General features: G+C 37.4%; 1 protein-coding gene across 1 annotated transcript in view; it reads left to right on the top strand.

Annotated features, from left to right (window-relative positions):
• The window catches only part of brinp1 (bone morphogenetic protein/retinoic acid inducible neural-specific 1), a 68829-nt gene that overhangs the window by 38827 nt on the left and 6060 nt on the right, over nucleotides 1–23942 (top strand). The window contains exons 4-5 of the mRNA XM_026297868.1: nucleotides 8050–8155; nucleotides 21645–21881. Coding sequence (XP_026153653.1) covers nucleotides 8050–8155; nucleotides 21645–21881 — 343 coding nt within the window. The remainder of the gene's footprint in view (nucleotides 1–8049; nucleotides 8156–21644; nucleotides 21882–23942) is intronic.

Here is a 23942-nt window from a genome sequence, read left to right as displayed (position 1 = left end):
AGCCTGTGGAAAATATCAGGGTGCAGATTCAAGAGGTGTCATTTTTGAACTATTCGTATTAACTTGATCTGAACTTTTGAAGTTACATAATTAAGCACCACCTAAATTACTGGACCATTTCAGCTGAAGACAAAATACAATTACTGATTAAATTCTGTAATTACAGTGATAGTGCCTTACTTCTCTTATATATAGTAAATGCACTCATGTGAAATTGTATTAAAGCAGACTCCTTTTGATGGTCTCTTACTATCTTTTTAACTGTGTAGGATTCTTTTTATATTGTCTATAACAAAATTAAACATAGGATTCAGTATCTAGCAAGGGAATGTAGTCAGAAAAACTTTAAGGAGTGTAGATTAGCACATACAAAAAGTAGTTTTAGAGAGTGTGTTTTGGAGACGTCTGCATATTTTGAAGCTGTCAGGGACAAACCTGTGGATGCCCCCTCCATTAAACAAAATGCCCCAAATGGTTTGCTGCCAACCTTTTTTGGCTGTTGGCCTAATATCACAAAGCTGCTTGCTATGATGAATAGCAGTTACCCTAGATCCAAAACAAAATAGAAGCCAAATGCACTTATTACCTTCCTCTGTAGAAGTTTAACATAAGTTACTTTCTTAAGATGTGGTAAATTCACTTATAGTATATTAAATCAGAAAACAAAAATCTGTAATATTGCACCCTCACACAGTGGTGCCTTTGACTACAGTACACTGGCCCCTGAACCCTTTAGCAATTCAATTTTATAACTACAAGTCTTAAAATCTAAATCAACTACACAGATTATACATATGATTAAAATAATAATACATGTTTATCTGCAGTGTATGAGAACAAAATTTATTCTGTGTATAATTTTTCACACATTATTTGATTAAGTGTGTCATTATCAGACTACTAATGAGGTGGCAGAACAATATGTGAACATCAGGGCAGCCAGCAGGACATATAACAATCAGTCTTTGATGACATGAGGCATCTGTGCAAGTGCTAATGCAAAGTTTTCTCATTATACTTGTTTACAGTTGTCTTTCCATCAGCGAGAAATACAAACAATTGTTTGATTGTTATTGGACTCCTACAGGTTGCACATGCTGTGTAAGCTGCAATAGTTGGAATACTGAAAACACATTATAGAGTGCTATTAAGGTTACATGCAAAATTGGTCCCTAAGGAGCACCGATTTCATTGTTAAATACAATTCAATGGCAATCAAAATCAGTAATAACTAAAGTGTCAAACCTGAGCTACACTTCGAACAACAGGGGGTAGCTCTCACTGTGTGTGTGTGTGTGTGTCTGTGTGTGTGTGTGTGTGTGCGCCTGCATGCTTGTGGCCTTTGTGCAGAGAACAGTGAATGCAAATGCTTGCCAGTCCATAGTGTGTGGACTATGTGAAGAGTTGCTGGCTGAATTTATCAAACCTTTCATCCTCAGTAACCATGTACCATTACCCCCCTTATCCTTTGCATTGCTTAATATGTTGTGGCTATTTGTGAAATTAAATCACAATAAAGACATATCTGCACTGCGCTCACATTTTATTTACCTGAGACCCACCTATCCAAAAATACATCGGCTAAAACAATGTGCTTTATGTTATCACACCCTTGTGCACTGAAAAACTCCTAAACTGTAGCTGTGTAATGAAAAGTACAAAATAAGGGTTACAGCAAAAAGACAGCATACATGTATACACTGAGACAAGCATACAGTACAAAAAAAAAAAAAAAAACAAAACAGTGGGCTTACAATACCAAGCAAGTTGCCCATGGGGTTACGAGGTAATGAGATCATATAGTATGGAGAGAGTGATTCCTGCTGTACATCATTTATCTTTGTGAATGTATTATGAGTTTTTAAAAATATATATATCAGTGAAGCATACACCTTCAGCATACAGGTTTTTAGTGATGTATTAATCATTAATCATATTTCTGTTCTTTTTATGGCAAAATTGTTATCCACTATCATCTGCACACATGCAAACACTAGGCTGCGTGTGTGGTATTTCCTGATACCTTCATTAAGTAATTTTGGGGGAAAAAAAATTGAAAATATGAAGATATGATCATGATTGGGGCAATATACAGTCAATACAATGACTACCACTGTGAACAATATCACGCCTTGCTGATATAAATAAATGACATGTGGTTTTGTCTTTGTGTTGCTAGACATGACTGCTGCAAGTTAGGACTCCAGTGGGGAGGGAGGGTCATTTAGAAATGAAAATAAGATACCCAATGGAGTGTTTAATAGAAAGAAAATGTCAATTTTATCAGGATGTTTATTCCTGTGGAAAAGCGTGATTATCTGGGAAGAAGTATAATTAGGAATTGACTGTGTGGTATCTATACATCCGTGCATGCTATGATGACTGTATAGTGTGCATCTGACTGTAGCGTGAGAACTGTATTCATTCTTGCATGAAGTGTGCAAGTGTGCATTCCTAATGGGGAGTGTGCATCCCTCACAAGGTCACATTTACATACAGTTGGTCTGGGCAGCTTTACATCAGCAGTCAATATTTACTGATGATGTTGAAATGCTGTTTGTGGTTCAGGTGTAACAGCTACAGCCATACTATCTTATTTCTCATCTAACTGTCCAGTCATGTAAGCCTCATGTGAGGTAAGGGACATTTTAATATGTATACAGTATGACCTAGATTTTTGTCATCTGCAGAAGCCAAGTTTACTTCAGCACAACCACAACACAACCACACTGCAATCACCACAACCAATTACGACAAATTGTATATGAAGGTTGCCTGAGTTACACCGCTGAGCGTTCCACTGTTTTACGTATCACTTAAAACAAATGAGTTACATTAAAAAAAAAACTTCTTTTAATATAATTTTAATATTCATTCACTAGATAGACACAATACATCTCTTCGTCAAATGTGGTGGCATTATCTTTTCCGATAGGACTTACAGTAACACCGTAGCCACATGTAAAATGATATGAACAAGAGAGAAAAAAATGTCCTCAGAGATCTTCAACTACACTGCTTGGAGAATTACTGAGAAGTACATCTCTTCATTTCTATGTAGCCAGAAATAGCAAGTCATTAAGAGAATTGCAGGTGATGGGCAGATTAAGAAGGCTCAGCAGAGGCAATACGTAATGAAGACAGTTCAACCTTACAGTATTCTTCCTGTCCCACTCATGCATCTTATTGCCTTTGTGCCTGGTTTTCCTTATCACACACAGCTTCAAAACTCCGTTTTATACTCCCCAGTCTGTCAAGTTGAAACATAACTTGGGGACACAGTATAATGTGATGTTTCTGAGAATATACTCCTTTCAGTACAGTTGGAAAAACAGAAATTAGAACACACTGATCCCCTGACAAGTTACAGGAATTACAGAAACCTGACACCTCCATATGCTATGATAATTTTAATGAACTTGGTGAGAAGTAGCTTTAATGCACAACTGAAACAGTTGAAAGATGATATCTGATGCACTTGATTTTTCTATTGCCATTCTCACAGGGCTGTTATTTTAATGTCAAGATAACACTGACAAAGTCTTGAAATGCAGTGATATTTGATTTCGTTCCATATATTTTTCCTTATTCATTATTGTAAATTAAAGGGTTATCTGCTTACTTTTCAGTTAATCCACGGGGACACACATAGAACCATATGTGAACAACTCAGTTTCTTAAATATGTAAATGATAAAACATTTACTGCTATGGACATTGTCAGGAAGAAACTGATAACTCTTTATTTGATAACCTAATTTTCAATCAGTCTAATTAGGCACACGGACGTCATAGGACATTTATCTTAAAACTGATGTTGTGTGAGCCCTACAATTATCCCAGAGAAGTGATCCATGGTAATTTAAGTCTATTTTGCAATTACTGTCTAAGAACATTTGCGTTGCTTAGTTAAATAGTAACTTGCATTTTCTCTGTCATGAGTTCACCTTCCCCTCCTGTGTTGGCTGCTGAATGTTCCAAACTCTTTGTATTTAAGAAACTATAAACTGTCCAGCTCCAGGACCATAATGAGATTTTTAATTGGTGCTTTAAATGAAAGTAAATTGTAGAAGCCAACCATACAAGTAAATAGGTTAAAAACACATAAACAGTGTTGGCATATGTTGTCAGTTAAATACACTATACAGAACCTGCAATATGTACTACAGAGGTTTAATTAGAGTAGGTCAGCCAGGCTGCTAACTTTAGAATAATGTGACAAACATTTCTATCCTATTGTAAGATATGTGTAATTAGTGAAATGGCATCAGATGTAACATGTAACAAACAGTGGCTGGTGTACTAGTGATTAAGCATAACTGACAGAGACAAGCTCATATAGGGTTCCTCTTAATATGAAAATAAAGAAGTGATATACAGTAATTGCATCTCAACACACAAACTCGGTACCCACACATTCGCCTACACACACCTATTGTTGCAGCATTGTATGTATGTCACCAGGATGGGTTTTTGAGAAACAAAGGAGTTGATACAGACAGGAGAAACTTTGTTTTCTAACACTTGGGGGCTCGGGGAATAGTACACATACATTTGGTTGCCAACAGAAAGTACAGAAAGAGAGGAAACTTAGGATCTCATGTGCATCGTCTCTTATTTGCTTGGTTAGATGATTTTCTTGATGACAGATGACAGTTAGAGAGGATGTTCCAGAACCATGGTTTCTGACTTAAGGCTGTGATACAGTCTTGGCCCAGTGGGATTCTGCTGTTGTGTTCTGCTTAATAATCCAAATCCTCTAAGTCCCCCTCGGCCCACTTCAGTCCTTTGATTGCTCCTTGTATTTTTATTATGTTATACTCCATTTTCATCATCTGGTGCACAGCACTCTTTTGGTGTGCTCTATACAGAAATAAAAGAGCGAGTCTAACAAGTCCTGCATAGTGCTCTGCTAAGGTCATTCAGATTACAAACGTCAGTCTGTAATCCACAGCACTGGGGATGTCTGCACCCAATCTGGAAAACTAATTCTTGGGAAGAAGTATTGTATAGTAAAGTGGCTGTGGCAAGCTGTGCTCATGTGTATGCACATCCAGTATGGACTGTGTAAAATGTGTGTCACTACTAATGTAAATGTGCGTGAGCTAGCTCCTGCTTTTGCCTTCTTTGCCACCTGGGAAGATGTCCGTAGGCAAGAGAGGACAGATATCCACTTTGCTCAGTCACCATGGATCATGCAACACAACCTTTTAAAGGAAGTAATTCATTCTACGATAAGGACAACAAAAATGGAGGAGAAAGAGCACTGTCAGCAGCCATCAAGATGGTGAAGTGTGATAGGCAAGTCTAACTCTGTAATCAATCTGCACATACATTTTATGCAAGGCCACAAAGTGCTTTTCAATGTCCATTGGTTGGCTGGAAGAAAATATAGAAAGCAACATGGTTGGAAATTGCATATGGAATTGTTGGAAATGATTAGTAATACCCCATAAACTGCCAAAAACAACAAATATTGGTCGAGAAATTGTCCCCAGTTTAACTATAACCAGGAAGATATATTAGTTTTATTGTGTATAATGTAAAATTTGATTGACACAGGTCTCTATACTGGGAGAGCAATAAACACAGTTTACTAGCGTCAAAAGACTGGTTTTCAGTTTTTACACACAAGCATAATCTGTAAGATTTATGCTAAACAAAGAGGACTAAAGTGCACTGCAGTGGTGCTGCTTGTTTATATACCATTTATTCAGCTAAACAAAATGTTATTTTAAGCAGTTTTTTCACCCAGACTTCTCTGACAATGCAGAATCATCCAGATGTTAAAACAGATATACTGTATCTATCCTCAACACACCTGGAGAGTAAAATCTTGCAAATGGGTCAGATAGAATCTAAAAATTAAGGAGATGTAGAGTGTTTGTTAAAAACTCCACACTATAAAGCACCATATTCAGTTGCATTATGCATAAAGTAATAGTCCCATGTGAAAATGAATGTTGGATTGTGTTATTTGTGTCTCCCATAGAGGCAGTAACATCACATAGAGGCCATGTCAAATCTTTCTCTGTCTATAGCACACACACATACATATAGATATATATGTATGAGCAAATTTCGTTTTAGTCATTAAACTGTGTCCTTAGCACATTCGCATTAAGAATGAAACTCCTGTGCAACAGTACCATGTACTGATAGTAGATTTACCACCACTGAGATTAGATGCCAAGTATATTCACTGGAGTGTTTTCAGGAATTCCTTTACAATGAAAGTGATTAAAGAATAGCACTCATGTGAACTGTCATGTGTCCTAAGATGATGCATATTACTGTAGCAAGATTCAGTCAAGAGCAAGTTCACTGAATACTAAGATTGTAGAGTTCTCTTATAGAGCCTGTCCCTGCCTGTCTCCCCATGATTTTCCATTTTTTCCCCCTAAGCGCCTGATGCCAAGGGTAAGATATACATCTGTCTAATTTCTTGCTTGTCAGCCCACCATCTGGTGCAGTATCAACATTAAAGACAGGAAAAAATGGCATCACACTCTCAGTCACAGGCACATACTCACATTAGTATAGAATTTCTGAGACCAGAGGTGGTGGCGACCTTACAGACAATTTGATAATTATTGTTTATCCATAAATGTGATGTTTTGTTAGGTTCAGCATGACTGCAAATATGAAGCCCTTCCTCAAGACCAGTTTGGTCTTTGCGTATTTTACTAGTTTCATGTATCGTCTATATTTGGTGTTTTACCAAAGTTTGAAGTGGTGATTTTAGCAGTTTCAGAGTAAAATGCTGAAGTAAGCAAGGCACTGAAAGGTTTTGATCAAGTATATCTGAATTCACCCCATTGCTTTATCAATCCTTCTAATCTTATTATTGCAAAAGTACTTCCTTTATACAAAAGCTATAAATATTTGTTAAATATACTTTAGGTGCTACAGTGATAGAGCACAATGATTTAAATGCTTGCTTGTTCTATTATCCTATTAAAAAATGCTGCACAGCACAAACAAAGCCCAGTATGCAGAAAGAAAACCAAGTACAAAAATAATAAAGTCAAATAATAAACTATTCCCCAACTTCCAACTATAATGAAGACAATATTTATTTCTGAACTTAAAAATGAATAAACCATCTGTCAAATCAATTAAATATTTAATTACGGTCTTAATTTTCTGGAACGTTCAAATTATGGGTCAGCTATTGGCAAAGCATTTTTTTTGTGCACAACAAAGACCTGCAAGAACATGAAAACAGAGACAATGTATTTTCCCTTAATCTCTTGAGTAACACCACACTTGGTCTCTTGGAACTTTGTAAACGTCCCATTAGGAAATGCTGGGAAAACTTAATGAGCAAAGGCAAGTGAGAAGAAGAGAGATTTTACACCTTCCTTTCGTTTTAAGTGCAAGCTCTTCAAGGTCTCTAATGTGGAGGTGGTACTGTATATTTTAAAGGTGTCTTTTCACATTTCAATAGTATCATTATTCAAAAACCACTGATGTAGCCTGAGTGATATTTTTGGCCACTAATGTTTTGCCTTCCTCTTTTTTTGACTAAAAAAAAATACATATCATCTTTGTAAATTAGACAGCTGCTACATTAGAGATGCATATTTTGTTAAAGCCAACAAACAGTTGAGCCTTCTTTTGAGCGTTGAATTAATTGAGCTTCACATTATGGCTGGTGAACAAAAAAAAATAAATACTAGCACCTGCCTCCGGTGTGAGAACCTGTCTCAATACATTCTGTCACTGCACAATCTTCCTTTGTCTTTGGGCCACAGGGTGTTAAATTTACTAGTGTGAATTCAGTGCAATTAGCACATGTAAAAGTCATAGCTCAATCAAAAAAGAGAACATCCTAATAACTTTATTGCTGCTTTATTTCCTAATAACTAACAGCATTAATAAACAGTGACTGCTGACATGTCCCTGTCCATATGTTGTCTTGTGGGTAACAAGACTGTTACTGCTGTACTTAAACACAGTGTACATGTACACAGTGCACCCACATTTCACAAACACATCTTATCACTTCTGAAATGTGTCTTTCATTTCAGTCCTAATTCTCTTGCAGGTGACAGAGACACGGACGGGGCCCCTGGGATGCAGTAGTTATGACAATCTGGACTCAGTTAGCTCAATCCTTCTGCAGAGTCCTGAGAGCAAGCTTCATCTGCAAGGTAAACAAACTCAGCATATCGGCTTTTTCCACATGCCACCTCGTGACAACAGACAAAGGGTCAAACTCAATTTTAGCCTCTAAATGAAAGGAGATCTTTAGTCATAAATGAAATGTTCATAGGTGGACTAAAGAAAGATTGTGTGTCTTCTCAGGAATTGAATGCCAGTGCATTTCTTAATTGGGGCTGTGATGGATCTGCCCCCCAGTCCCCTCTGAGGATTGTATTACAATTCTGTGTGGTTATGTGATGCTGTTCTTAAGTCTCTCCTAAAGCTTTGATCAAAAGCGGGACTAATTCAAACATGCTGCATGTACTGTGCAAATTATTTAGACATGAGAGAGACATTAGTATTCTCCATACAAGTATAATGTATAATAAGACAATTACAAACCTCATATGAAGGTATTTCTATACTATACAATTATTAAAGTCACACTGATGTATTTGTAATATATCAGAATGTATTTCAAGAATATATTTAATGTATAAATGAGCCATTTTTAAATCTGCTAGTGTTTCACTGATTTCTTTCATGATTGTTATGCCAATGTATGCAAATAGAAACTTAGTGGTTATGTTCTTTTAAGTGAAAATAGTTCAGTCTTAAACGTTGACACAAGCAATAATTAGCCTAAGAGAAGGATACGCTTGCAGTGACAGTCATCCAGGGGAAAAAGAATGATGAAAGACTGCGTAATTGTGGCCAAGTGTTTGAGTACAGTGATTGGTTCTTTGATTTATTTGAGTTTACGCAGGTTATTAAAACTGGCTGGAGAATCATAGAGCCTTATGCTCAATACAAACCCCACTATCCTCTGTTCTTTCCTCTCTGAAACAATCATTAGCTGTCCTCTAAAATCAGAGAACTAAAAGAAAGAGTTTTAAGTCCTCCACTGCGACTTTCTCAAAAAAAAAAAAAAAAAACTACAGTATATGTTTTCCTTTATTGTCATTCACTAAATATATTAGCCTTGTGCTTTGATGACTGTTTTGTCACCCAGCTGATAGATGACAGGATCTTTTCGTTTAGCTTCATAATAGACCCAAGGGAATGGAACAGCTTTTCTACTTGGTTTCTGGCGTAGAGTTTTGTAATAGACCAAATTATAGTGGTGTGTGCGTGTGTTTATGCATTTTGTGTGTGGGCGAAGGGTTAGGAGAGGTGCTAAGAGTTCTCCGGAAAATGCGTTCTTTTAAGAGCAATTAACTTTTTTGCATTTCATTAGAAAGACAGCTTATGGTGTAACTTCTTCAGCAATCATAACGCTCTCCACAGTGCTCTTCAAAGTGATGGCACTTCACACAGTCCATGAAGAGGTGTGTAGTCAATGGAAAGCTTTTTGAGGTCTATGCGGCTCAAATATATTTATAACGAGATGCAATCATTCTATGTCACCCGACTGTTTTACTGTTTTCATCCTGTGATGAACACAAGTGTAAGCATAACAATAAGTCTTTTGTATCTCTGAGTGAACCATATATTACTCTTAGATCAAGCCAGCCATATGCATTTATAAATGATTTGCCATAGGTTAAATTTTTTATTCATCTGAGTGAAAGGATCTGGTCTACACTGAGCACTGTGTTGGTATGGTAATGCTTCAGATTTTTTTTTTTTTTCTGTTGCTCCCAGGCAATTTGTCAGCTTCAGGACAGTGCTATCTTTCTAACTCCACTGAGAAATGCATTTTAAAGCCATTGCTTATTATTCTTAATCACTAGGGTTGTCTCTTTTTGAAAAATATGCCCTCACATGAGATACATGAGGCCATTTTTTCCTCTTTGTCAACAAACACAAGCAGATGACAGAGGAACACAAAGATTATTTTTACTTTGATATGTTTATTATTACTCCCAGTATACAGTATGTGCTCTTTGCCTTTAAACGTAAACTTTTACTTTTAACACATACAGTATGCATATCCACAGCCTGTGGGTAGCATACAATCTTTTATTTTTACAAAGTATACCCCAATGGTGATTTGTTTCCTTTTTTTAATTTTACTTGATATGCTGTGACTTCGTGTAAATCAGTAAATAGCAAAATATGCACATCTGACCAAAGAAATATTGGAAACGCTAAGTTTAATTAGCCAGACAAGGCTATTTACTTGCCAGAATGTGTAATTTCATGTGATGTAGTGGAAAGTAGAAAGTTAATCCATAACCAGTGTCAGGGTCTCAAAGTGAAGAGAGCACGGCTTTTAAAGAGCTGATGTTAGCTGATCCTGGCTTCCTACACCCAGTGATAATGTATGCATGAGAAAGGATCCTTCTGATCCCACACTACTTCCTAGTGTGCCATAGGTATTATACAAAAAAAAAACAAAAAAAACACCACAAGTATGGTGCTGCACTCAGTGGGTTCCAAGCTACAAATACTTCCTCTCTTCTGCTGTGTCTCCACTTAAGCAGATGAAGTCTTTTGGAAAAAAAAATAAATTCCTGAAAGTGACAGTTGTTTGATTAAAAAAAAAAAATACATATACTCCACACATAAAAAGAATAAAGTGCCATCTCATCCCCATGAGTTTAAATGTTTTTTTCATTTGAGTTCCCTTTAACAAAATAGTAGAAAAACATGTAGAAAATTGTCAGCTAATGGTTGAGGCATTTGGATCAACTTGTGAAACTAATAGTGGTTCCCAAAGTAGCTTGATCACAATTTATTGACACAAAACAGTTAGCTTTTGTAAGTGATTAGTTTATCCCTTGATGGTTCTTTAGAGTCTGTGCCTAAAAAAATAACAGCTTTGACAGCATTGTCCTCTTCTTTTAAAATACACCACAAACGGACATCACAAACCATCCCTTGAGAAATAAATTGGATGGGCCCAGGCCTGCTCTAGTGAGCACTAGCAGCTTTCAGCACATCTAATGAACACCTACCATGTGTCTCATTTTCAAATGCCTATTGACCTTTTACCAGACAATTAGCTAAAATGGAAAGTTTTGGCATTTAAACTAATGGGAAGAGCCACATCTGGCCGGTGTGGAAGATCACAATCACTCAATGGCAGCATTACCATGCAACATCTTAGCTGATTTTTAATTCAAAGTTCAGGACATGCAAAATATGCATATTATTTAGACACATTTTGTTACTTATTAACTCCAATGTACATGTGCATATACAGGAAGAATAAACACCCTAGAAGGGCTTTTTACTGACTTTACTCTGTGGTACTATCTATCCTTTTACTCCATCTACAAAGATGGTTTCTTTTAAAATGTGTAGGGATGAGTTGGCACAAAGGATGTGGTTCAATGTGAAAAATAAACAGACTGAACTTGTGTTGCACGTCTCCACTCAGCCAAACCACCTCATTATATTGAATTATGGTGTGTTCAATCAGTGAAAAACTGAGGGGAAATGCACACCTGTTATTGTGAGGTAGTTCAAAAGAAGGAGCTGTGCACTTTTAACTTTGATGCAATCATTTTAGTGTTAACTCTTCTGCACATATTGTGTTGGACAGGTGTTTCAAATCACTGAGCTCAAAGGGGAAATCAATAGCAATGTGGAAATAAAGTTCATAGAAAGGTTATTTTGATCACCACTATTCAGACGTTCTTAGGATTCAGCTATTTCAAGAAAAATAAATACCCGTAGTATATAGACGACTGGACCCATTCATTCAAATTAAGCAATAAGTCTGCAGAGGAGTAAAAAACACCAGCAAGCAATACACCGGATGTAAAGAGTAAATATTTCTTTTACGTTTCTTGCCTTTTCTATACCTGCTTTTAATTTATTTTCGTCTGTGCTTGCACCTACAGTGTGTGAATATTGTAGTTAAAGGCCCAACGTGAAAGACAACTCTCAGTATACGTCTAACTTCATCTTGATTGCCCTGTGAGCTTGTTGATTTAAATCGTCCGTGCTACACCCTGCTGTGCTGTCTCGTGAATCTTATTTATCCACTTTTGGCAATTAAACATTTTCAGATAAACTAAAGGCTCTTATTTTATGATTTGTCAAAATTCTCCTACTAAGCTGAGGAAACCATCTAGTGTCCCATCAGGATTGCTGAAAGGTGTCTGGCTGTTATTATTAAACAAGGCTGTTATTTTTTAGAGCTTATGAAAAGTTGACATTTTGCAAATAGACATTTTTCACAGGACAGCAACAATAAATCACCAGGGTGATTTGTGATCCTGAGAAGAAAAGATGTTGATTCGTAGTTTTCCAAATAGCAAGATGGCATAAGCCATAAAAATACATCTTTGTCCTTTTTGCTCTGCTGTGTTTAAACAATCAACGTGTGACATGAAGTAGTAAAAGAGCTCTTTACCAGTAAAACTGGTCTCAAAGATTCAAATAATTTTTTAAAAATTATTTATCAGAACATAAAGGTAATGGAGCCAAATGGTGTATCTTTTAGGTTATGGCCTTTTTAGGATCTCACAACCTGAAGGAGACTTCAGTTCATCTATTTCAAAACCCCCATGGCCAGACTCAGAGCCGGAAACAGCTATTTCTGAATGTATTTCAAAATATCGTCCGTCTAATTTGAATAAAGTCCAACAAACTATATGTCAACTGAAAGCAGAAAACCTCACGGTTCAAACGGTCTAAACTGTTCAGGATTGAATCGTCACAGCGACAACAGTTCCTTAATGTTTATCAACAAACACAGTAAGAGTGTAATTCTTACCTTTGCGGATGTGTACAGATCCGCACATGGAGTGAAACGGCAAGTGTTGCATATCAGTTTCTTCCTCGGAGTCCAGTAACAAAACACCTCCATGTTTTTAGTCCAAAAGACGTAACGTTATTATCCGTGATTAAAAGCCATACAATCATCGTCCTTCACTTTTCAGTCTTCATTAAAAAGTTTTAATCCCGTTTGTTTTCGCCGTTTATTTACCACATATAGACAAACAAACGATAGATTTACACGCTGCAGACTGCTGTGAAGAAAATAAGCACGCAACCAAACTTGTCTGTCAGGTGTGACAGTCAATCAGTACGAAAACCAATTACAGTCACGACTCACAGTGAAAACCCACCCAGGGGAATGAACAACTTCTAATGACAAATCAGCCATTCGCATCGTTTGTCAGTGATGATTGACATGTTGTAGCCAATGAAATAACGTTTCCAACGACGTGACACACTAAGTGCATTCGGACAGGTGATGCAGGGGATGCTAGGGAAAATATCCACAAAGAGGTTATTCCCCTTCCATTGCTGAGGATTTCACAGCAGGTCAATGCAGCGCCCCCTGTGTCCAGTTTAAGTATTTGCCTCTGCTCTCTGCGTAGACTGGGTGTGCTTGAGACAGCTGTCTAAATCACTACCCATATGGGAATGAAGAGATTGCAAGCACATTTTCAGTTCTACATTTAGAAGGTGCAATTGCACATACACATATAGTGTTATGCAAATCTCTTTTTTCTCTTTGTGTCAGTTACTTGGTACATCAGAATTGTGTGTGTGTGTGTGTTTGATTTCCCAGTCTACTGGAGGCATTTTCTGGTGATGAGCCATGTTAAGTATATTTTGTCAGGTTTTTCACTACTATTTTCTATCTCAGCTTTTCTTTTCTGTAATGATGCTTCTAATGATGAGTGTTCTTCACTGTATTGAAGGCTTGTGTTTTTACTTCTATTTTGATCAGTCTTTATTTCTATCTTTTTCATATGACTAGTGGGCGTTTGGTGTCTCTGAAATAACTCAGTCTATATCAGACAGACACCATATTTTGGACACTCATTTTTTATTTTGTTTGTTTGCTTAATGTTAATGTCACTGCACCATTTTCCATCTTTTGAGTAAAAAGAAAAAACAACATAATAATAAAAATAATAAAGAATAGTTTAAACCTTCACCTGGACTAGCTATTTTATTTGTTTATAAATTAGGTAATGATTCATATTAGTATGCAGCACCATATGAGTTACCACAGGGATGCAGTAATAGAAAACCCACTTCATTTCATTCTTCTAATTAACGCTTTAGCTTTTTTTGGTCACAGTTTCAGTTTTTCCACTTCAAACCTTGGCACGTTATTTACCTTGAGGCATGTAATGGCAAAAATCTGGGTAGAAATTATATAAAAGGAATTGATTACAAACTCGTAACCAACCATGTTGGCTGCTTCTCAGGGATTTGCTTTGGTGGGATTAGTTTTACTGTAGAATGGTCTGAGGCAGCATTCTGGTTTAAATAATTAGGCAAACTAGGGACTTAAGGTGTGGTCAGATTTCTGGTCCTGGAGACACTTTCAGCTGTCTTTCTAAAATAACAGAATTTAAAGGGAATGTTTTTTTTTTTTTCTCTCTCTTTCTCACCCCTGTGGTCTGCTCTGTGTGAGCTAGTGGGGCTGTGAGCTACAGATAACACAATGCGGATATGACACTCCCAGGATACTCACTCTGCCTTCACTAAGATTTAGATGAGAATGCTGTAGTGGAATCTGACATCAAGAGAACTACCTATCAAAGCTCAAACCCAGTCCTCTCCCACAGTTTTACTTTGTAAAATGTTTAGCATATTAACCAACACCTCATCTTTTCTAGCTTTTTTCATTTTTTCCAAGAATCGTCAGAATTAAACATGGCACTGGAACAAATTTTTCACATTAGATTTCATGCATGGCTCAGCAAAGCTTTGATCTATCAATCATGTAACTTTTCAGTACTTAAAATTAATATGACTGCGGATGTTTCAGTTTTACATTTTAAAATGTTTGGCATCAGATTGCCTAACTATCTGCACCATTTTATTGGCAGCTGACAGCTCAGGAGGGCACCAGACTGTTATTAGCAGAGACCATTTGTGGCCATGCAAGACGAATTCATTGATCCTGACCCGTGTTCTTTTGTTGCCATAATATAAATTACAGTATGATCTTACACACACCGATGACTCTGTACATGACATTATTGACTTATTGTGTCACACATTATCAACTGTACCAAAGACAAATTCTGAAATCTATAGCACAAAAGTGTGAACCTGCGCTAAAACTTTTAATGGATCCTATGATTTATTAGCTCACAGACATATTTCAAAAAACTCTCGTTTGTTTGTTCTCTTAACTTCAATCTGAATGAAAGATGTGCACTATTTAGCTTTACTACACTTGGGATTTAAATACACTTTTGTTCTTCCACATTAATTTGTTCTTTATTTGTTTGTCTTCTCTCCAGGCTAAAGCTTAGAAACCTGATGATATTGGTTTTGGCTGGATTCTCACTTTCTGTCTCCACTGGGCCCTAGAAGTAAAAATAGCTTATTGAAGGGTGAGAATTAAGTGAAAGAGGGGATTAGCATGTGGTAGTCAAATGGTCAGGATTTAAATTTTTTGCTTAAACTTCTATTATACAGTATGTTTTAGGTTCAAAGGAGAAAGTCTAATTTTTCTGCTCCTTTAATATCCCTATTACCTGCCATCTGCCAGTGTTTATTATTGATTACCTTATTTGTATTTTATAAAGGGATTTTTTAGATAGCAAACAACAGGGGATTTGGGTGTATTAGATCTGAATATTGTTTGTCTAATTTGCTGCCCAACACAAATAGAGAAAACACATATCATGGGTTAGGAATAGATTGGTTACATATATTAACTCAGAGAAAGATAAAAGGCCCTGGAAACTCCATAAGCCATTACCTTGGAAGGACCCAATCACCTCCAATATGGCTGTCATAAATTAGCACCAAAACAAAGCAAACTAATTTGCTTCTTTCAATCCCCACCACATGCTTTAGCTTGTTTCTCGTTCTCTAGTTTTCTTAAGAGCGTATCTTGGAAGAGCCGTGAGCCTATCTTGGAAGATTTATGAATATGTTAGAATAGCCTGAGCCAACAGTTTTCAAAGTGGTGAAGTGAAAATAAATTAAACTGGCCCTGTAGGCAAGTCGTGCAGAGAGTGATGAATTAGATACTCATTCCTCTGTCGCCTGATGCCTGTCCCTCTTTTCATGTGAAAAAGCTGAAAAAAAGTATGAAGAAGACAAACAAAAATACAAATCAATTAAGTTGTTTTTGATGATGGAGCCTCTGAAAAATTGATTTGGAGAATAAAGTCTATCAGTAAACACAATGTCCTTGGTTACCAGAGAATAATTCACTGAAGTAATGCTGATGCAAAACATGAAGAGCAAATGTTGGACAAGCAACAATAAATACAGAGGTGTTTTTATCTTCTTTCTCTCTTCTCTCTATTCTCCTGTATCCTTCTCTACACACACACAGAACACAGTGTGTTAAAAACAGCTTTTTTTTTTTTCTTTATAAAACCTGGTCACACTACAAAACCAAAGGATCTATATTTATTTGAAATCATGGAGTGACTTAGGGTATATAGGGATTGTAACAGAACTGGTCTGGGGTATTGAACCACCTATTGGACAGGCTCATGCATTGGACCGAAGCAGCTCTCCTTTATGAAAACTTGCGTCCTTTCTGCCCAGAGAACTGATAATGCTGGATCATTTTCAAGATGGATGGTGGCAGATTTTTTTTCGCTTCTCTCTAACAGGCTGAAACCTCAGTACCTGATGAAATCTTTCCATGTTAACCTGGAGGTCAGTTTTCAATTGGAAGTGGTCAATCAAGAGTGAGTTTCCATTTGGGCCAACATGACCATAAATCTCCTATTTCCAGAACTCACTCTTTCCAGCTGCAGACAGCCATTGCTGCATGTGCCATATTTTTTTCTTGACTGACACACTCTCTTTCATCAATTGATTTGGAGTTTTTTTTTCCTTTTTTTTCCCTTTATTCTTTGTGTTTAGAAAGATCTCTTGCAGCATTGAAAGTTTAATAGTAGCTGCTGTTTTTATAAAAATGTTTTTATAACAACCACCAAACAGGCTCATCATATTAAGGCGGACTGACCCTGCTTTACATATGCATTCTAGTTTATTTAGATTTTAAAGTGATAAATAAGTAACCCACAAAATACTTGGTATGTGTAATGTTTGGCTCTCAGTTTAGGTTTACTGTAAAATAGATTGTTAATGAATAAGCCGGATAGTTTTATGCAATATTTGAAGCAAATCTGTACTTGCCATACAAATAAATGATCATTGTTTTTGTATTTAGAAACATTTGATGTAATTTTTATGATAAATCTGGCCTTTTGATCAAAGACATGTATAAACCACATCTTGACACTTTGAGGGCAGTTTTATCTTTTATAGCTGAAATGGAAATGTCAGAGCTTGTCATGTCTCTCCTCCCTCTCTCAAGGGCTCTTGTAAAGCATGTGATTTCTGCAGGAGCCCACAAAGGGTGTGTATGTGTGCATGGACATGAATATATGTGTTTCTGTAGGTGTACATGCATGAATACATGAATCTGTGATACTGGTGCAAAAATCTCACCAGCCAAGGCCATACTGTCACTGCTGCACAGGGACACATGGCAACACATGATGGAACAGCTTGAAGAGTGCAACTGAAGAGCACAGGCAGTTAACAGCAACCACATCTCTAATTACATGCCGAAGCCACACTTACGACAGAGATGAGACTCAGTGTGTTTGACAGTATTTTGCAAATTCAAAACAAAATTACTGCATTCAGCTTACATAGACTAACACCTTTATTTTTGTCTGAGTCTCACGTCTTTCTGTCCAGTGTGTACCAGAACTGGCAATAACTCAGCACCACGGAGAGCTCATCCACCTCTCAAGACTGCTCGCCCTCCTCAGTACAGCAATTGCTTCAACATGCAATTTCAGCAATCCCATTTTTTCCAGAAAGCAGGAGCAGCAAACCCTGAATGCCAAGACCACTTTATATAGAATTCATGCTTTCACAGAGATTACTGCACCTGCATTCATTTGTGCATTTTGTGTTTACACCATAAATAAATATGGTTCTTAACATTATATAAAGATGTATGAAACATTGTTTCTGTTTCACACAGATATAGTGGAGTGTATCATATATGCCCATGCAGCCATTTGTATGTTAATATGTTCTAGGAAATGGGATTTGCCACATCTTTGTTGTTTTGCTGTTCAAATATATGCATCCCTAAATTCATGTACCATAAAAATCTGAAAAAACTCAGGGAAGCACTCAAAAGAACCCCCCCCCCTCCTCCAAAAAACAGACTTTTTTGTGTGGAATTTAAGACACAAATAGATATTTGAGTTAAAGAAATATTTATGAAACAATTATTCTCAAACACAAATGTACAAATGAGGTTGTAAAGCAAAATTTACGAGTCAACAGTCCTATTTGACAACACAATCTGCTGCTGTTTAAAACACGTATGGTAATCTACGATAATCTACTCAGCACAGACACAGCAACACATTATCCATTCAGAACTTTAAAAAATGCTAACATATTCTGCGAGCTTAGAATAGCGGCAGTGGAACATGTCACCTCTGTCAGGCCCAACACACACACTCACAGACCTAATGCGCTTTATGCAAAGAATTAAAAAGTAGATAAATAGCTGCTTCAGCTGCACCTTTGCCTCATTGTTGTGGAAGAGCAGCTCTTGGGTGAAATGGGCCATCGCAGCAAATCTTAAAACTATATGTCCTTTTCTGTATTAACAATCTACTGATCAGGAGGACAGAGTGGGCAGGCCTGAGGAGAAAACGGCAATCTTTCAGTTCAAAGGTCTTTGGTTTTGTATCATGGCTGCAAAGATAACCTCCAATGGTAATTTAATGCCCCCCATTGAAGTAATGCACTTTATTGCACCAGTGGATTAAGTAATGATTATTTTGCGAAATTGCAGCCACACAATGGTCAATTAATCTTTAATGAAACTGTAACTTATGAGGCGGAGCGTGGTATTGCAATAAGCAGGCAACTGCTTGCCAAGGCAGTTACAAGCCTCAGTTGCAGCCTACGCTCCTCGTCTATCACCATGTAAAAATAGAGCACTCTAGAAAGTGACATAAAGAAGGTAAAGTTACACTTCCAGAGTCTTCGTTTTTAGCATTCATGGAATGTTTAAAGACCTATATCCTCTAAGGTACGTGAAGAAAATATATCAGCCTCTGATGTATGCAATGAGATTAACCGCCATTTTGAGGTGCTATTTATTCAGAACAACTCAGGCATGGGGGTTGCAGGGAATTATGTGCACTGACAGAGCATGAAGTTGGAGGTTATCAAATGGCTCCACGGGAATTCCAATATGCACCTTTCATTTCATCACCAGCTCTTTGATAATGATAAGTGTAACTCTCAACTCCAATGTCTGGTGTTTTCCTTAACAAATACCTGCCTCCAAGCCATATAAAAGGCAGTTTTTATAGTCCAGTCCTTCTTAGTGTTTTCACATGTTACTGCACAGCGAAGCTGGGAAAGTCACAGAGATTTTTTTTTTCTTTGATTAGTCAAAGTCATTTCATTTTTGCCCCGAGGACTCCAATTCTCTTACTCATTCCCCACTGCACTAACAAATGTTGATGGATTTACTTTTATTGCATGACATCATTCCTACACTGAAGTGGGAGGACAAGACATCAAATTTCTAAAACGTACATGCTCAGTGGGAGACTGCATTGGAGAGCAGAAGAGGTGAAGAAACAGGAATGAGGAGAGTGAGTGATGAAGTGAATGAAAGCCAAAGGACGATGGGGGACGAGTCAAGGGGCATGTGCATGGGTGTGATGGGAGTAGGAGTGAGTGTAATGAAGTATGACAGACAAGATGTGTACAGAGGCATGGAAAGAGAAGGGACAGAAACACTGTGAGAGGAGAGAGTGGAAAACAAGAGATTGCAATACTGATAATGCTGAGCTGAATGTCATCCCGAATGGTTCCTTCCGCAGTCTCCTGGCACCAACATATTGATATCAGGAAAAGAAAATCTGTGTGTGTGTCTGTGTTGAAGGTAGAGTTGGGGGTGTGAGCTATGGTTAGACAGAAGAGGGAAAGAAGGAGGGCTGAGGTACTCTGCATTATTGTTCACCGGGCCTCTGGCACCAGCACTGTCAGTGAGCAGCGTTGATCCGTGAACTTGCCATCTGGAATCTCCCACAAATCACATTAAAGTTTCAAGCCCAGGAATACATCAAGCTAAATGAATATTGGTTCCAGAGGCCGCAGACATGCCTGATGGAGAAAAGGCCCTGTGCAACCTAACTCTTTTGTGGTCAGACATGATCCATCCATCCGCTTTACTTCCCCCATCTCTCCCTCCTGCTGTTCCCTTCATCACTAACAGGCAGTGGTTCTGATGAGATGCAGAAGAGAAGGATAGTGTCCAAAAAGACACATATTACAAGGAATGGTTGTTTAGTTTTAAGTTCACATCATAATTACATACAAAAAGGATTTCAAGTATTAGGCCAAATAATGACTATAAAATTCAAAACCTTACTTTGCCTCTAAATCACCTACAGTTATCAGCTTAGAATATATCATGGGTGAGCATTAATTGCCACAGTCATAACAACAGATACCATTTGACTCTATGACAACGCCCTGAAACTGATTCATATGTACAGTATGAAATTATGTGCTTACTTTACCTTTCACACCAGCGACATTATGTTGATTTTGCACAAATGGAATCCGATTTTCACCTTTGGGTGAAAATAATATGTGAGGGGAAAGAGTAATGCAATCATTCATCATTCAATAACATGTTATGTTCTGCTTCCTGGTTGCATATTTTCTGCTGAAGCACTGTTTGTTCTCAAGTAAAACAAGAAGGAAAAATCTATTTAGTTCCTTTCCAATCCAGTGGCTTGTAGAGTTAGGGATTTATTTTTCCAGGCCTGCACTGAAGAGAAAGCTTTTACTGTTAGCTGTCCAAGTTTCAGTTCTATGAGATCCCCAGGGTGAGGCTTGGAGTTTAAAAATTATGAACACCTTGTCAGCATGAGAGAGAAGAGGTACTTTTACTTTGAGTTGTAAACTATCCTCTAGATTATAAATCATTGTATAATTATCAGAATGCAGCAAGGTTGGGTATGTAAACCACAAGGAAATATGGTCAAATCCAAGGAAAGGAAAGGCACAAAAAAGGAAACTAATTCTGTGCTAAATAAATCAATACAGCACAAGAGAGCAGGCATCAATCACTGTTATGTTGTCACATCCTGAGTGACCTGCCACAGAACAGGCAGCTCAAGTTGAACATAGGTGTGCTTTGAAGCACATCCTTTAGAAAAATAAATGAGTGAGTATAACAAAAAGCAATTGGGCAAAGGCAGTCAGCCGTTTCTCTGCTGCTTTTCCCAATCTGATAACCTTTTTTTCCCTCATGTTTTTCCTGTAGTATATCTGTGACGAGATACCATATGTGTATGTGTTAAAAAGGAGTTCATTGTTTAGTATGGTTTCAGTATATATTGTAAAAAAAAAGCACAAAGACAACACTTCTCAGATATTTTTTTTAAGTCAAATTGCTTTGGATTCTATGAGAAGAAAAAACTTGAACAAGGACTGGAATATCATTTTTCATGAAGTGTAATTCAGTTCAAAGTCAATAGAGAATTTTTAAGCACATTATTTTTCAGTAAAATCTCCCATTCATCTTTGTTTCAGGTCTTCAGGTAATTTTCCCAGAATACCTACAGGAGAAATTTGTCCAGTCAGCTCTGAGCTACATTATGTGCAATGGAGAAGGAGAGTATGTGTGCCGTAACAACCAGTGCATCTGTCAGTGCGCCGAGGAGTATCCCCAGTGCAACTGTCCCATTACCGACATCCAGATCATGGAGAACACCCTGTTGGGGATGTCGGAGACATGGGCTTCCTCTTATAAAGACTTTGAGAATTCTGGTAAGCTTCAAAGTATTCAAACTTTTATTAACCATGACACCTAGAGTATGGAAGCAGTATGTAATGCACGTAAATAATTCCTAATGTGGCTTGTAATTCTGGTCGTTAGTTCTGTTCACATACAAAGCCGAAACAGTTCAGATCGTTAAAGGTGAGCTCATAGTCTCACTATAGTTGAAGCTCCTTAGGAAAACATTTGGCAGCTTGAATGTTTCTTGCACCTGGAAAACCTATAAACTTAAGTTTTCTTGTTTTCACAGCAGAAAATAGCATGAATGTTTCATAGTGGTTCAAAAAGTCAAGGTGTGAAGGTCGAAGTCATGGATGTGCAATGCAACTTTATTATTATGACACCAAATACTGGGGCTCACCTTCCTATCTCTGACCAACAGTAAACATTGATTTCCTTTAACCATCATGGTGATCTTTTCTTAACCTCAATCAATCATTTTACTCCAGATAGTACGAGGATTTATTGTTAATAATGGAATGCGACAGACATGACAACTCATGTCAAATTCTTGATTATCATTCCAAGCAATATTCTCTCCAATTTACCATTGTCATACACACACATGCACATACACACACGCACAAACAGTGGGCGATGTCAGCCGTTTGAGTCTGCCTGCCAACACGTGTCACAGGTCTCCCCCCTTCTTTAATTCTCTTGATGTTGCCTGCAATTTTTTTAAATGTTGACTTCCAGACTAGTTAGATTAAGAAACATTAAACCTGATGAGACACTGGTGATTATAAGTCTGGGAGTCAACAAATTGAGATGCAATCGGACAAGCAGTAAAGTGGAGTTGAATTGTGAGAACTGTAATTTCTAGATTAGGTGAGCTGGGTGACTTGTGATAAGACTCATTCTAGGGACTTTGTGGATTCTTTGGAACCTCCATCAAGGAAGGGATTGAAGGCTTTGAGATTGATGGCTTTGGTGCTTGTGTGACTTGGCAACTACTGAACTACTATTGGGGAGGGATTTGATAATGGACTTTTTGATGATAGAATCAGACAATTCTGAATATTGGGTGATGGAGACACCAAGCATTCCTGGGTAAATAGAGCAAGAGAGGTACTTGACATCTCTGCAAACTGGGTGGAGGAATATGGCAAGTTCATAACAGGGGAGGAGTAGGAAACTGGCTCCTTTGAAGAAAAGGGGAAAGGGAGGTCTGACATGCCTGGGAGGAGAGTGGAGAAAAGGCTGACATTTCTCAACTGTGGCTGAAAAAGACCTCTCAACTCTGTGGTTAATGCTGTTAAACTGTCTGGAGAGGTCTTTATGGGGAAACTGGCATACTGTACTGTACACCATATTTTGAATATGGTGGGTGATCTCTTCTTTTAAGGGTTAGGCTGCATTCTCTCCAAGAATATTTGTTATTTTTCCTCCACAATAAACATTATTTACCACTAGGATTTTATAGTATAGGTTCATTAGGTTTATGTGTATAACTTTGGATTTCAGTATTTCATGACAACATAAAGAAAAAATGTAGTGTCTTCAATTTTGCTAAGGACAAAATTAGACTATAAAGTTGTTCTCCATTATTTGTAATGCTGTGCTTATTTTTATCAGATAATGGGCTACTCTGACTCATGACTCAATATTTTCTCAATTAGCACAGCAGATAAAAGATTTTTTTGTTCCTGTTTATCTGCCTTTGGAGTTTCAGTAACAACTCCATGCCCAGTGTTACTAACACATGATGCTGGTGCTAAAAACTAAGATCAGGGAGCTGAGCCCATGAATTGTCTGAGAAGGCGACAAGCAAACATTATCAGAGGCAGCAGGATGAACATAAGGACAATCATTATCATTGCTAAGGACAAATTTGGTGTTCTTCACTAAGTGTGTGGGAGCAGAGACTAAGAGGATGTCCACTGCACTGAGGGTCTAATTTCTCTGCAAATGCTCAAAACTGAAGCAAGACAAATAGTAAACTAGTATTGCACTTGTTGCAATAGCACATTTAAAATAGATAAGCATTTTGTCATTGCCTTTTAGAGCATTAAATAGTCATTTGGATTATGTCTTACAAATGAACTAAA

This window comes from Mastacembelus armatus, chromosome 12 (assembly GCF_900324485.2).
Source record: "Mastacembelus armatus chromosome 12, fMasArm1.2, whole genome shotgun sequence".
Taxonomy (NCBI): Eukaryota; Metazoa; Chordata; class Actinopteri; order Synbranchiformes; family Mastacembelidae; genus Mastacembelus; species Mastacembelus armatus.
This window is presented reverse-complemented; position numbering and strand designations above follow the sequence as displayed.